The sequence below is a fragment of the Rissa tridactyla genome, chromosome 7 (genome assembly GCF_028500815.1).
Source record: "Rissa tridactyla isolate bRisTri1 chromosome 7, bRisTri1.patW.cur.20221130, whole genome shotgun sequence".
NCBI classification, from domain to species: Eukaryota; Metazoa; Chordata; class Aves; order Charadriiformes; family Laridae; genus Rissa; species Rissa tridactyla.
Window position 1 is genome coordinate 22901143 of NC_071472.1, and position 14829 is coordinate 22915971.

The following is a 14829-nucleotide window of genomic DNA, read 5'->3' on the forward strand; positions in this document are numbered from 1 at the left end:
TTTCATTGACACCCAAAATGGAGGTTCATCATCTTCTGAAAGACTTTTAATTCTTAAATATAGAAAAGCCTTGGGTTAAAGATACTCTATTTTTAAAATAAAATAAAAACATTCAGGTGAGACTTCTGAAATCAGAATGAATTACAATGTTGTTTTCCTATAAAGTTAGAAATAACCTCCTTTTTCCGTAACGATGCTTCTGTTTGAAAAATAAACAAATTCCCTAAACCTAAAAGCAAAAAATAAAAGTAAAACATTGTGCACAGCAGTTAAACATGACCAGTTTTGGGGGTTTTGTTGGTTTGTTGTTTTTCTTTTTAATTAGTCTTATGTGTATCTGCATTAAACTTCCGAAAAAAATTTAAAGCATGAGAGAAAATAATGACTGGCTGAAATCTGTCACTGTGTGCTTTGTATATCTTAAGGTACCTGTTCCAAGATCTAGATGTATTAAAACAGCGAGCTGTACAGTGTAGTGATTGGAGATGACACACATTTTTGGTTGAAATGAAGTAGAACATGTCTCAGATGTGTGTGTGTGTGTGCAAAAGGATGTATAATGCATGAAAGAATAATAATATTTTGGAAAAATAAAAAACCTAGAGACCATGATGTTAACCTTGACCATGTGTGTTTTCAGCTTGTATTGAGACTGTAACATTAGATGGCATTCTTTACTTCTGCTGGGGTAGTTCAAGCGTATTACATTTGCCTTTGGTTTTAAATGCAAATTCAGATTTTCCAAATAATATAACTGTAAATAGCTTTTGAAGTATAGTTAGGTTTTGTGAGGGTGTGGTTTTTTTGTTTTTTTAATTAGTATTTTGGGTCAAAAAATGAATAAATAATTTTTCTATCTAGTCAGACTTTACCTTGACTTTTTCAGATCTCTGTTTTGATATTATAGAATTATAGCAGATAGCACTTTGCTGGAATTCTTTTATTTCCTTTCTGTAGCCCAAATCATTAGTAACCTTTCAAATATCTTTTCATGTTTCTAATCACTCATGTTCCCACTCCTTGGACCCTTTCTGTTTCTTCATCTTGCTTGAGATGGTGAGACCAGAATGCAAGGTGAGGGTATCTGTTTTGGTGTGTGAGATCTTAAAGGTGGAGGTGGTTTGTTTTACTCTGCTTTTCTTCACTTGAGTGATCATTTGACAATGCATTTGGGTTGGTTTGAGGACTTGTGGTGGTGGATTCAAAACATAGGAGCTGGACAATAGGATCAATGCTAGTTCAAAACTGTTAAACTCTTTTCTGAGTTACTTTCATGCCATCAGACTTTGCTGGTTAGGCAAAACCTACCTGTGCCAAAAACCTACTCATGCCAGATTGGACATCCCTTGTGTTAGTAGTCCCTGCTTGTCACTTGATTCCTCTGGTCCCCATGGTTGGCAACTGCTCCCTTTGGAAGCAGGCTTGAGCCATGTACTTATTTTTCTTATTCTTTCTGTTTGCATGTTTGTTCTGAGAATTTTTCATACCAAGTGTGTATTTTCTCATTTGCTACACAAAAACACTGTGACAGTCAGATGTGTCGCTTCCTGGGTGGCATCCTTTGTTTTCATAGAATCATAGAACGTGTTGGGTTGGAAGGGACCTTTAAAGGTCATCTAGTCCAACCCCCCTGCAGTAAGCAGGGACATCTTCAACTAGATCAGGTTGCTCAGAGCCTCATCCAGCCTGGCCTTGAATGTCTCCAGGGATGGGGCCTTCACCACCTCTCTGGGCAACCTGTGCCAGTGTCTCACCACCCTCATCGTAAAGAACTTCATCCTAATGTCTGATCTAAACCTACCCTGCTCTAATTTAAAACCATTGCCCCTCGGCCTATCGCTACATGCCCTTGCAAACAGCCCCTCCCCAGCTTTCTTGTAGACCCCCTTCAGGTACTGGTAGGCCACCATAAGGTCTCCCCAGAGCCTTCTCTTCTCCAGGATGAACAATCCCAACTCCCTCAGCCTGTCTTCGTAGGAGAGGTGCTCCAGCCCTTTGATCATCCTCGTGGCCCTCCTCTGGACCCGCTCCAACAGGTCCATGTCCTCGTGCTGAGGGCTCCAGAGCTGGACACAGTACTCCAGGTGGGGTCTCAGGAGAGCAGAATAGAGGGGGAGAATCACCTCTCTGGATCTGCTGGCCACGGTTCTTTTGATGCAGCCCAGGATGTGATTGGCCTTCTGGGCTGCAAGCGCACATTGTTGGCTCGTGTCCAGCTTTTCATCCACCAGTACCCCCAAGTCCTTTTCCACAGGGCTGCGCTCTATCACATCATCCCCCAGCCTGTACTAATAATGAGGATCGTTCTGAGCCAAGTGCAGGGCCTTGCACTCGGCCTTGCTGAACTTCATGAGGTTTGCTCGGGTCCACCTCTCTAGCTTGTCCAGATCCCTCTGGATGGCATCCCGTCCCTCAGGCACATCGACCGCACCACTCAGCTTAGTGTCATCCGTAAACTTGCTGAGGGTGCACTTGATCCCACTGTCAGTGTCATTGATGAAGATGTTGAACAGCACCAGTCCCAGTAGAGATCCCTGAGGGACACCACTTGTGACCCCTCTCCATCTGGACATCGAGCCATTGACCACTACCCTCTGGATGTGACCATCCAGCCACTTCCATATCCACCGAACATCCACCAGACACGCATCAAATCCATACCTCTCCAACTTAGAGAGAAGGATGTTGTGGGGGACCGTGTCAAAGGCCTTGCAGAAGTCCAGATAGATGATATCCGTAGCTCTCCCCTTGTCCACTGATGCAGTCACTCTGTTGTAGAAAGCCACTAGGTTGGTCAGGCAGGACCTGCCCCTGGTGAAACCATGCTGGCTGTCTCAAATCACCTCCATGTCCTCCATGTGCCTTAGCATAGCTTCTAGGAGGATCTGTTCCATGACCTTCCCAGGCACAGAGGTGAAGCTGACAGGGCAGTAGTTCCTGGGGTCCTCCTTTCTACCCTTTTTAAAAATGGGTGCAATGTTTCCCTTTTTCCAGTCGCCAGGGACTTCACCTGACTGCCATGACTTTTCAAAGATCATGGAGAGTGGCTTGGCAACTACATCAGCCAATTCCCTCAGGACTCTGGGTGCATCTCATCAGGTCCCATAGATTTGTGTATATTCAGGTTCCTCAGGTGGTCACAAACCTTGTCTGTGCTTACAGTGGGAGGGACTTTGTCCTGCAGGTCCCCGTCTTGCGGTCCTTCAACCTGGGAGGCGTGAGGAGAGAGGCTGGCAGTGAAGACTGAGGCAAAAAAGTTGTTGAGAACCTCACCCTTCTCATCGTCTGTTGTTACCAGTTTGCCATTCTTGGTCATTAGGGAGGACACGCTTTCTTTGACCTTCCTTTTCTGGTTGACGTACCCGTAGAAGCCCTTCATAAATGGATAGCCAGACCATCCAGAATTGATTTTATTTTTTCTTTCTTGATTTTGTTTTCCTGCATAGTTTGTGCTAATGATGTTTTTGTTTGTTAGGTAGTTTTGCCTGGAGCAAATTAAATGTTCTTGACTAAATTACTGCTTCTGGTTGCTACAACAAGCAGGTGTGAAAATTAAGCAATATTGCAGGACTCTGCATGCCAGTAGCCCAGACCTGAAGCACAAGGAAATGTAGTTTTGATTCTTGTCATGAGGATGGCTTCTCTGAATACAGTGTAAATGGAGAACATGGCTTTACTGTATTCTGAAGTTCATTTTCTTACGTAGTTTGTCAGATAATATTTTACTGCTACCTGAACAACTCAAATATGGCTGATCTTCACAGAATGACTTAGCCTAAAGATATGTACTTCTGAGTACTTGTGTTGATTTTGCCTCTATTCCAGAGCTAAAAGAGCAGCTTCTGGCTCGTGCATCACGAGTGGAAGAAATAGAGCGTTTAAAACAAGAATTTGAACAGCAATGTCAGCAGAGAAAAATTGAGCATGAAACTGAATTGGAACAATTGAGACTTTATTTTGAAGAGAAGTTAAGGGTTGCTGAAGAAAACTACAATGAAGAATTGATGTTGCTGCATCAGAGATTGCAAGGACTGAAGGAATATTCGCCCTCAGAGTTGGAAGTGAGTCAAGATGAAGCAGCTGACATCAGGTAATACGTTCTTTTTCCTTTCATCTCATGTTATGACAGCACGCCTCCATTTTTTTTAAAATTTTTTTTTTGTGTAAAAAGATTATGTTAGCTTCTAAATATATTGGGATTGGGTACGAGGTGATCTGTAGTTAGAAACGCAGCAATGGAAGTCATGAGTGTGCAGTCCTGAGCAGTTGTTAGAGTTGCTCTGTGTCTACTTTTAGTACTACATTGTAAGTCAGCACGTTATTTAACTTAATTTGTGACACATGTTGCAATATTAAACTTTAAAACCCTTTCCTCAGTTCTTCTGTTGCAGTTTTTGAAGAGACTGCTGATAAAGAGAGAAGGGACACACTTGGTCAGCTAAATCAACAACTGGAACAATATCAGGTAGTATTTTTGATAAATTAAAATTCTACTGTTCATTACATGACCGGTATGTAAATTGATGTCTGATTCCTAGCTCTTAACATAAAGTTAGTTAACTTGAAACATTTATTAAGGCTTAATTGTTTTTGACGAGTATATTATAAGTTATCAACTTTAAATAGTTCTCAGACTAGCATAACAGATGAAACAGTGTTCTGTAATTTTGTGTCCTCCCTTTGGGTTATCCTGTGCCTAGTAGGGAGCTTGTCAAAGCTCTTCCACGCGAGTGCAGAATTCATGGTGTTTCTCTTTTATATAGCTTCGGTAGTAATTGTACCTTTTATTGCTGTCTCTTCTTGTCAAGTGGAGATGTGAATTTGGTCCCACTTCTATTTATGCACCTATTTTCATGTACCTTGTAATTTAGGAACTTGACTCCTTTTCTTAACTTATTTGAAGTTGCCTAAGAGTTTCAAAAAGGAATTTTTTTTTTTGGCTTTAGATTTTTATTTTTTAAATTAACTATAAAAAGAATAATTTTTTTTATGAGGGAATGACAGTGTTGAGAGTCAATAGTTTCTCCACCCAGATGCATGTGGGACTTCCCCCTCTATTGTACTTTAAAACAGCTCCTGAAACTTGGATCTGCCTTGTGGTATGGTTCCAGAGTGCCGCTCTAGTAGCAGATGGAGTGGCAAGAATGGAGCAAAACCAGCAGGGTTTTTGGAAACCAGATATATGTGTGTCAAGCAGGTGCATTTTAGTGCAATTCATGTAGTGCTCTCACTGAAATATTCTCAGCATGGTTTCCTCAAAGCTGAAGATGTTTTTCAAACTCATTTCTTATGTAGAAAGAACTTATCTGTTTGCAGGTACAGGTTCAAGAACAACACAGGCATGAATTAGATTCCTTAAGGTCTTCCCTTACACTTCAATATAAGGAGGATCTAATGAAAATGAAGATGGATCTGTCAGACAAATATGTAACAGAAATTGAGGAAATGAAAAGAAAGCATTGTTTAGAACTTGAGCAGCTCCGTGCCCGACTTTCAGAAGAACATATTAAAGGTAAGATGAGCAGACAGACTGGAAAGTAAAACGGTAAGCTGCTTGCATGGCTTATATTTTTCTTTAAATGTTTAAAGGCTTATCTGAAGAAGTTTTTGATGTGTTATTAGTTTACCCTAAACTATAGGGAACACTTAACATATGTGAATTCCTGGCGTTGAGTACTTTGCTTTTTGACTTTTATGGGCATGTTGAGTTGCACTTGCAAATATGTGACCTGAAACTGATTATTCTGTAGTTAAACCTACTACAGCTGTGGAGCAGTTGCTAAAAGGAGTTGATCAGGTTTACACTGTAGATGCCTAGATGGGCACTGTCAATTCCTGAATTAATATTTATTTGAAAATTTCTTAATGTTGTCCATCAGCTATGTTAAATGTCTCTGTATTTGCATGAAATAGCCAGTCCTCAGTCTGTTCTATAGAGGAGACCCACTTCTATGTTCTGTACCTCTCTTGCCTGTGTTCCTTTTGTGGTTTTGAGAGTGCTCTGCTCATTTAACATTAATATTTCTTTTTTCTTGTTTGTTTTCCCCTAGTTGGCATACATATTGAGATTAATTTTTCAAACAAAGAGGGGAAAGTATCTAGGGCTAGCAGAATTTGTAATAGGTACCTCTTGCTGTAGAGTTCAGGTTACAGTTCTTCCTATGGCTAAATTTAATGAGGCTTCCTGTGTGATCATGGCTTTATGTAATTTCTTAACAGTTGCTGCTTTTCTTGGAGTTGTAATTTGTAGAAACATACTGCCTTGTACTGGTTCAATATGAAATGCATATATTGTTGAGGTGCAGGTAAGGGATTATGGCAGTTCTTGTGCCTGTTGTATCTCTTCCTGGGAGCACAGCATGATACACAAACATTTGAACTCATCATCCGTAACTTACAGTTAGCTATGTAACACACAGACCTATAACTGTATTCCCCTATATGTCACTTAAAAGGATCAGTACAACTTTCTAAATTTGCAGTTACATTTCTTATCTTCACTTATTTATAATACTGGACAGTATATCAGAACTTCCTAACTTAGAATGTTTAGAGGTTTGTCCCATTTGCTTTTTGGGGAAATGCGTTGCATAAATAGTATGTGCAAAAGGGGAGATAAAACTTGCATAAATCTGCTATTACATTGTCCAAAAAGAAAGTCAGCTCCTGTGGCTGTTGCTTACAGGAGGGAGGTCCTGCCACAGGTTTCATGATCCTTCCCCATTATTCTGTCTGGTAAGTTTCAAAGGTGATGATAAAGAAGTGGAACAGAGTACAAAATCATCCTGATACAGGGACTCTGATAAACTATTGATAAAACTCCACAGCTGACAACATTCAGCTTTATTTCTTTGCATTCATAGAACCTGTTAAAAGAAAATAAATTCCAGAATGTTATTTTATTGTTTGGTTTGAGATATTATTTTTTTTTTTCCCACCCCCCCCCAGAAATCACCAAACTGCACCTACAGAGTGCTCAAGACGCAGCACATCAAGTTGAAATGGAGGTGGCTGAGCGAGTGTCTGTGCTGGAGGAAGAGCACAAAGCTAAGCTCTCTCTCCTTCACTCTGAGAAACAGTGTATTGCAGAGCTTTTGGAAGAAATAAAGCATTTAAAGGGAGAGATTACTAAACAAAAAGATTTTTCTGAGCAGAATGAAAAGCATCTGAAAGAGGAAATGGAAAAGGTATTTCTATTTACAGTACTGTTTTCTATAGAGTTGGTCAAGCTGAGAAGTCCAAGGAGGTGGCCTTTCTTCTAGTGGGCAGTGTTCCTGTCTCTAATGGAAGGTGTCCCTGCCCATGGCAGGGGCATTGGAACTACATGATCTCTAAAGTCCCTTCTAACCTAAACAATTCTATGAGATAGAAGCCGCACTTACCTTTAAACGTGCCTAGTTAGTGATACTAGCTTCAGCTTTAAATGGACTTGCATGGATACACACAAATACGGGAATATAAGACTGAAGTTCAAAGTACTTCAGTGTTAAACGTTTAGTTCCTCTACAGACAAATTTTTCTTTAAGAGCAGAGATATTGTGGGAAGGTGTGTGCCGCAAGGGTTGATCCAGTCCACCTTTTATGTTGATGTGGGTCAAGCATGCATATACCCATCCAGTACAGGCATGTACAAAAGGTCTTCATCCTGAACACCTCCGTGCAGCACATCTTAGTGTCCTGGTGCGAAAATAACATGATGCATTTGCATATTGTCACCTGGTAATGGAGAATTCAGCAGAAAGCACTGTGGCAGGTGGAAAAAGCCCCCGATGAATGGGTGCCCTCTAAGAAATTTCTGATTTCAATAGACTGTCTTTTGAAGCAAATAGCGAGAAATAATTTTTCAGACTATTTTATAAGGGAAGAAGAAAGAACTGGACAACAGATTTCTGCTTTTGGTGGTTTTTTTTTTTTTGGTGTAGCTCTTATACCTTCACTGTCAAAGTCTTAGAGTTGAAAGAATCGTATCAGGCACCTTCCCTCTTACCTGTTAAATCAGCTGTCCCATCTGAGGATAAATTTAGATTGGATGTTAATTCATTGTTTCACTTTTTCTGATATTTGAATGCTTACAAGAGTTAGATGGATGAAGCTCTCATTTATCAAGTCCTCCTTTCTTCCCTTTTTAAAGAGAGATAGGTATGTGTATCCTTTTCCAGACTTAAAAACTGGTGGAGAAGGCCAGAGAAAACAGTTGCAGACTGTTTGTAGATAACATGGAGACTCATCTGAAGCTTCCAGTAGTGAAGCTTTCAGTACTGCTAGTTTACTCTTACCACCTGCAGTATCTTGTTTGTGGCGCTGCTGGCTGGGTAAAAGATAAGCGTACACAGAATGCAGTATTTGAAATGAGACTGTACCGCATGCTGATCCACTGTCTGGAAATAGATATTTTTGTTTGCCTTCTGGTCTCTTGCGCTCAGAAACAGAGCAAACCAATTTCCTCAATTGCCTCTTTATTTCCAGTGCCCAACTCCCCCCCCTGCAAGTTTTCATGGATTGTGTGTTAATCAAAATCTGGGGGTTTTGCATTTCTTTTCTGCCTCTTCATTTAGGCTGTAGCCTAAATGAATGCTTAAATATTTGTTCAAAACAAAACTTCCAAATGATAAATGAAGAGTATACTTTACAGGATGCCTCTATGTGATCTCTTATTAGCATTTAATTTTCTTTTAAGAGGTGAACCTGTTGTTTCCTTAGTTTACTATTTATTTTTTTACCTGTTTATTTCTAGTGTATTTTTAGAGTATTTTTTTCCTTTTGTCATTGAGCAATCACTTGGTGCTTCGGCTTCTGTTTTTATGCTGCATGCTTTTTATGTTGCCTTTATGCTATGCATGAGATCACGGTCTTGGACACTGCATATAAAAAACCACTGGAACATACAAGGAGAGGAGAGGTTTGAAAGAGTTTTTTAATCGTGCACAATATAAATACCTAAGGTGCACATGGCTTTATAAGTTCAACTTCTGAAATGAAGAACAGTGGCCCCAAGAGAAAAAACAACATAGACCATATTAATTGTAGAATTCAAGTACCTGTAAGTCGACATTTCAGCCTTACTTTTATTTGGAAGGGTGACTTCACTGCAAGAATTTAATATCTTCAAGACCTTAAATGCGTGAGAACATTCACTTCACGCACTTCAGTTTGGTTTTGGTATTTTATATATTTTTTAATAACCGTGTTCACAGGTAAAATATAAAATTGCTGAGGATCACAAGAATAAATTAAGAGAAGCCAGAGAAGAAATCCAGAAAATAGAGACTATGTACAAAGAAAAAGAGAAGAAATGGAAATGTGAAAGCGAGGACCAGAGAACCCTAACAGAAGAGAAGTTATCATTGTTACGTATAGAACTGCAAAATAGAGCAGAATGTGAGAAGCAGAAATTACAAAAGGAGTTTGAACTTCGTGAAGCTGAAATGAATCAGCTTCAAGATCACCAAGCTGCCAAAATTCTAGAATTGGAGAAGTTGGTAAAAGAGCAGCAAAAAATTTTGCAGCAACTAGAGGACAGCCTTGCATGTGCACAGAAATCTCAGGAGCAATGTGACAGTGACCTGCAGGCAGCCAGAGCGCTCATGGCAAAAGAAATGGAAAAGGCCACACTCTGTCTGCAGGAAGAATGTACACTGAAACTTATGGAAGCACAAAACAAGTAAGTCCTGAGTATTTGAGCACTTTCACTTACTAGTCCAGTCATTTTTATTGTTATTTTTTCTTGTTTTAAACTTAATGAGTCATAGTGATGTAGGTTTGTCACTCGATGGCACCAGCTAACTTACATGTGTAAAGCTTACTCTACCAAGGAACAGTAATGCTGTCCATTATGGTGTGCTATAGAATTTTGCTTCATGTAGATACATTTGATCTAGTCTAGCAAATCAAATAAAGTGTAGTCAAGTTCTGCCTGTTACAGTTAAGAATACAACACACAGCTGAAAAATCATATACTGCCCTTGGAGGAGGGGGAAATGTTACAGGACATGTAAGTGGAAAAATTCTTTATATTTTTTCAAGTGTTTTCAAACGGTTCAAATGAATTTGTCAAGTTTTTCTGGGTGAATAAAGCTTGTGTTATCCACCGAATAACTGATGGGCTGCACATCGTATTCTTCAGTTCTGGTTGCAACTGCTTGGTTTTTCCTCTCCTTCCTATCCCTATTGTTTTTAGTGTATTAAAGGAAATATTCAAACAATTATATGTTTGTATTTGCCTGCATTGCTTCAAATTTATCCCTTCTTTCCTCCCCAAATGTATGGGGGACAAGACTGGGGAAATAATTACATAAGAAAACACTGAAAGCAGAAAATTAGCCTTTAAATAACCAATCACTTTTTAATTATTGGTCTCTGTATCCAAAATGACTATGGTTAATGATTACGGTAAATTGCAGCATGTCAGGAGGAGCCCCCAAGTGTTCCACATACACTTCCACAGTGGTTTGTCTCAGTCTTAACCAGATGTTTTTAGACATTTCTTATGACAGTTTGTTTACTTGCAAACAACGCATTTGAGATGTAGACAATGTATATACTGTGTCCTAGATGTTCTCATATGGCAGAATTTTCTCAGAGAACAATGTTCGTATGTTGCTCTGTATTAGTGAGTAATTTAATAGGGGTTCCAGTCTACCTAGTAATAATGAGATACGACCAAGTGATGTTGCATAAACCTTTAATTATGTGGCTATGAAATCATCTTTGTGGGTTTTTTTGAATTAGGTCTGTATTTCAAACATAGAGTAAAACTTGTGGAGGCTAAGTAAGGCCTACTTATTTTTCTTTAATTTTTATTTATTATTTCATTTACTTATGTTTAAAGTGTTTTTTTGACAATATTCTCTTAACTGTCTTGGAAATCATATAGGTTTATGGAGGAACACAAAACTATGACTCAGAAATTCACAACTGAGCAAGAGACTCTTCTCCAAGAGCTGAAAAAGAAACATGTCGATGAGCTTGAACTCCAAAGTCAGCAGTTACAGGAGAAGCATAAGCAACAAATTTTGTCTCTTACAGCTGAGCTTCAGACAAAGCACCAAGCTGAAATTGAGACCCTTAAATCTACACTAGAAAGTAAACAGCAGAATCAGCTAGAAGCTTGTGTTGCTGAACTACAGACAAAGCATCAGGCACAAATTGATGAGCTGGAGTCTAAACACTTATCAAATCTGGATTCCCTGGAGTCGTCCTACCTGTCTGAAATTCAGAATATAAGGGATGAACACAGTCAGGCTCTTGAGAAGCTACAGCTGCAGTACACAGAACAGCTCCGTGAAAAGGATAAAATGCATCAAGCGCACTTGGTTGAGGAGATAGAGATGTTGAAATTAAAGCATGCTGAAGAACTTCACCTTTCCCAAAATAATTTGAAAATTGAGCTGGCTACTGTTCATATGGAAAAACTTAAAGCCATGGCTGTTGAAGCAGAAGAGGTTCATAAGGTGAGTCAAAGAAAAATTGGCATAGAAGGTGAAATTTCATGGTACGTTTTGTGGCATCACCTTTTCCCGTATTCTTGGTCTGTGTTTCTACAACCTCTTTTGTGCCAGCACTAACACTTGTGTGTGGCCAATGTCCATATTGTCAGCTGAAATAGGAAACTGAGGTTGAAAATTAAATCATAGAATGGTTTGGGTTAGAAGGGATCTTAAAGATCATCTAATTCCAACCCGCCTGCCATAGCCAGGGACACCTCCCATTAGACCAGGTTGCCCACAGCCCCATTCAACCGGGTCTTGAACACTTCCAGGGATGGGGCATGCACAGCTTTCCTGGGCAACCAGTTCCAGTGCCTCACCACCCCTACTGTAAAGAATTTCTTCCTAATATCTAATCTAAATCTAACCTCTTTCAGTTTGAAGCCACTACCCCTCATCCTATCGTTATGCTCCCTGGTAAAGAGTCCCTCCCCGTCTTTCCTGTAGGCCCCCTTTAGGTACTGGAAGGCTGCTATAAGGTCTCCCCAGAGCCTTCTCTTCTGCAGGCTGAGCAACCCCAACTGTCTCAGCCTGTCCTCATAGCAGAGGTGCTCCAGCCCTCTGATTATCTTCGTGGCCCTCCTCTGGACCTGTTCCAAGAGGTTCATGTCCTTCTTGTGCTGAGGGCTCCAAAGCTGGACACAGTACTCCAGGTGGGGTCCCACCAAAGCAGTGTAGAGGAGGAGAATCACCTCCCTTGACCTGCTGGACATACTTCTTTTGATGCAGCCCAGGATGTGGTCAGCTTTCTGGGCTGCAAGCACGCGTTGACAGCTCATGTTGAGCTTCTCGTCCACCAGCACCCCCAAGTCCTTCTCCTCAGAGCTGCTGTCAAGTCATTCTCTGCTCAACCTGTATTTGTGCCTGGGATTGCCATGACCCATGTGCAGGACCTTGCACTTGGCCTGGTTGAACTTCATGAGGTTTGCACGGGCCCACCTCTCGAGCCTGTCAAGGTCCCTCTGGATGGCATCCCTTCCCTCCAGCGTGTAACTCCATCTGTCACTCCACCCGCTCCCCCCGAATGCTCAGACTAATGAGTTTTCTATCTCGGTGTGTGGGGAAAAATACAAATGAAGTAAATATTCTTAACGTAATTCAGATTGGAGGTTAGCCATTTTGTGGCTCAGAGCTTCTCTGCCTGATAGAGTTACCATGTAACTTCAGAACTGATTAAAACACAGTAAATGTAGTTCTCTAAGTTAAGCTACGTCTGTAGGAATCCAAAGATCCTCCCTAGTAGCGCAGTCTCGAGGGGAAGAATAGAAGAAAGGTATCTCTAAAGGTCCCAGATGGATTCTGGGAGCAGGTCATGGGTGAGTGGACCTTGTCTTAAGGCCTTTAACAGAAGTCCATAGCTTTACTCTCGACAGGGCAGAGATATGAGCTCTTTTAGAGTTCAGATGGGAAAATATGATCCCAAGACTTCTGCAAGTCAAAGAGGTAAGAAGGCTTAGATCATTGCTTAAAATGTCAGAGCCTTCCAGAGAGAGATGTAGAGTTTTTCAGATTTGTCTCTCACCATACCCACTTAACAAACTTATGATTGATTATATGTGGGTTTTGTGCCCACAAAGGCTAAGAGGGAGCCTTTGTGGGCACAGAAAAATTTGAGGGAAAAGGTGGGTATTCTTCTGTCCTATCTTTGCTAACTAATCTACAAATGGGTTACAAAAATAGTAGTACTTACTTTTTTCCTCTCCTTTTTTAATTAATGCTTACACAGGATGACTTAGACACAGCTCTTCAAAATCAAAGGAGGTTGCTGGAAGAAGAAAAACATCTGGCCCTGGATATATTACGTGAGGAAATATTGCATATGGAAGAAAAGCATAGAAAAGCACTTAAAGAACTTCAGGATCTTCATGAGGCAGAAATTAAGAAACATAAGGAAGAATACTCCAGGGAGCTGGAAAAAGAACTGGGAAAACTAAAAGCACAGCATGAATATGAGCAAGAGGTCAGAATGTTGCTAGTACCTAAACCCAAAATAATCCGTATTATAACATAAAGTAAATGCAGTTTTATTGACCTTAGAGGTAAGGCTGTATATCTAGGTGCTTTTTGGATTTTTTTTTTTTTTAATAGTGCCAGGAGATGATAAGAGACAAAGTTAACATTAAGCTTTGCTTTATCGAAAAGGACTTAATATGAATTCATGGTGTATTATCCTAAATTTTTAAAATTTAAATCCATGTTTGCAATGCTGTTTTTATTGGGGTGCAGGGGAGGAGGGAAGTGGGCTTGCTTTCTTCTGAGTTCCTGCCATATTTAATTCAAAATCTTAAGGCTGCTATTTTGATAGGAAACTACTAGGTAATAAATTAGGTCATTAATAATTTGTGGAAAGTAACTGCTCACTTCAAGCTTTTGTAAGTGAACAACCTTTACTAACATTGATTTCTTCTTTTCTTAGAGAAATTATGGTGGGTAATACTTTTCCAAATATGTTATCTCAGTGAGGTTTGGAAATCTTCCTAGTTGCCCTTAAAGCTTTTACTTAAAGCATTTCTTCTTGTTGAGAATGTTTATATGCAAGCTTGATGATGTTTACTTTCATACCTAAGGCTAAAAACTTTGTCATTTATGCTATGTTCTCTTTAAACATTGAAATGGAATAAGATCTTCTATGTATTCAATCTTCTGTACAATCTGGCTGCCGTTGATGCAAGCAGCCACAAGTGATTAAGTCTCTTCACTTTTCTGTACATTGGAGAAGTCACAAACAAAATGAGCTTTATCCAGCTATAACCAAACAATATATGTTATGTTAAAATATAACTTTTGCTTTTTCACTTACTAATTTGAAAGTTGGATAGCGTGCTAAATAACGCCTTAATCACTGGTGCATCTTTGTATTACTTAGTGCATCTCACAAAAAACATTCAGGTTTGAGGAGATGCCCTGTGTTCTTTTGGACTGTAGGGCCTTAGAGCTAGTATTGGTTTCCAGCTGGCTGGAGCACATTGCAAACTCTCTTTACTTTTCGAAAAATAGCTTGCCTGGGAAGTTAGTTTTGTGGGAATTTTTCATGATTATTGATTATTATCCTAAAACCAGGATTTCTCTCTATTCTGATGACTACAGTGACTCTTCTTAGAGAGGATAATAGAAAAAAAAAAAAAACACAACAAATGAACAAAACCCCAAACCTTCCTCTGGTATTTTTGATGGATTTCTTTGCTGTATCTTGTGGGACAATTGCATTAAGTATAGCTGTGTAATGTTTAATCCCATTTGAAAATGGGATTAACAAAACATGCTCTCCGTGTTTCTCTCCCGCTCTTTCTCCCTGATTTCTTTGAATTTCTCTTAGACAAATGTCTCTTGCAAAGAACAAATA

The 14829-nt window shown here is 39.8% G+C and overlaps 1 protein-coding gene across 10 annotated transcripts in view; it reads left to right on the forward strand.

The window, feature by feature from the left end:
* PCNT (pericentrin) overlaps nt 1-14829 on the forward strand; it is a 104928-nt gene that overhangs the window by 26613 nt on the left and 63486 nt on the right. For all 10 annotated transcript variants that reach the window (XM_054208810.1, XM_054208816.1, XM_054208806.1 and 7 more), the window contains 7 exons: nt 3826-4090; nt 4378-4465; nt 5317-5512; nt 6949-7187; nt 9195-9661; nt 10874-11450; nt 13213-13446. In XM_054208810.1, coding sequence (XP_054064785.1) covers nt 3826-4090; nt 4378-4465; nt 5317-5512; nt 6949-7187; nt 9195-9661; nt 10874-11450; nt 13213-13446 — 2066 coding nt within the window. The remainder of the gene's footprint in view (nt 1-3825; nt 4091-4377; nt 4466-5316; nt 5513-6948; nt 7188-9194; nt 9662-10873; nt 11451-13212; nt 13447-14829) is intronic.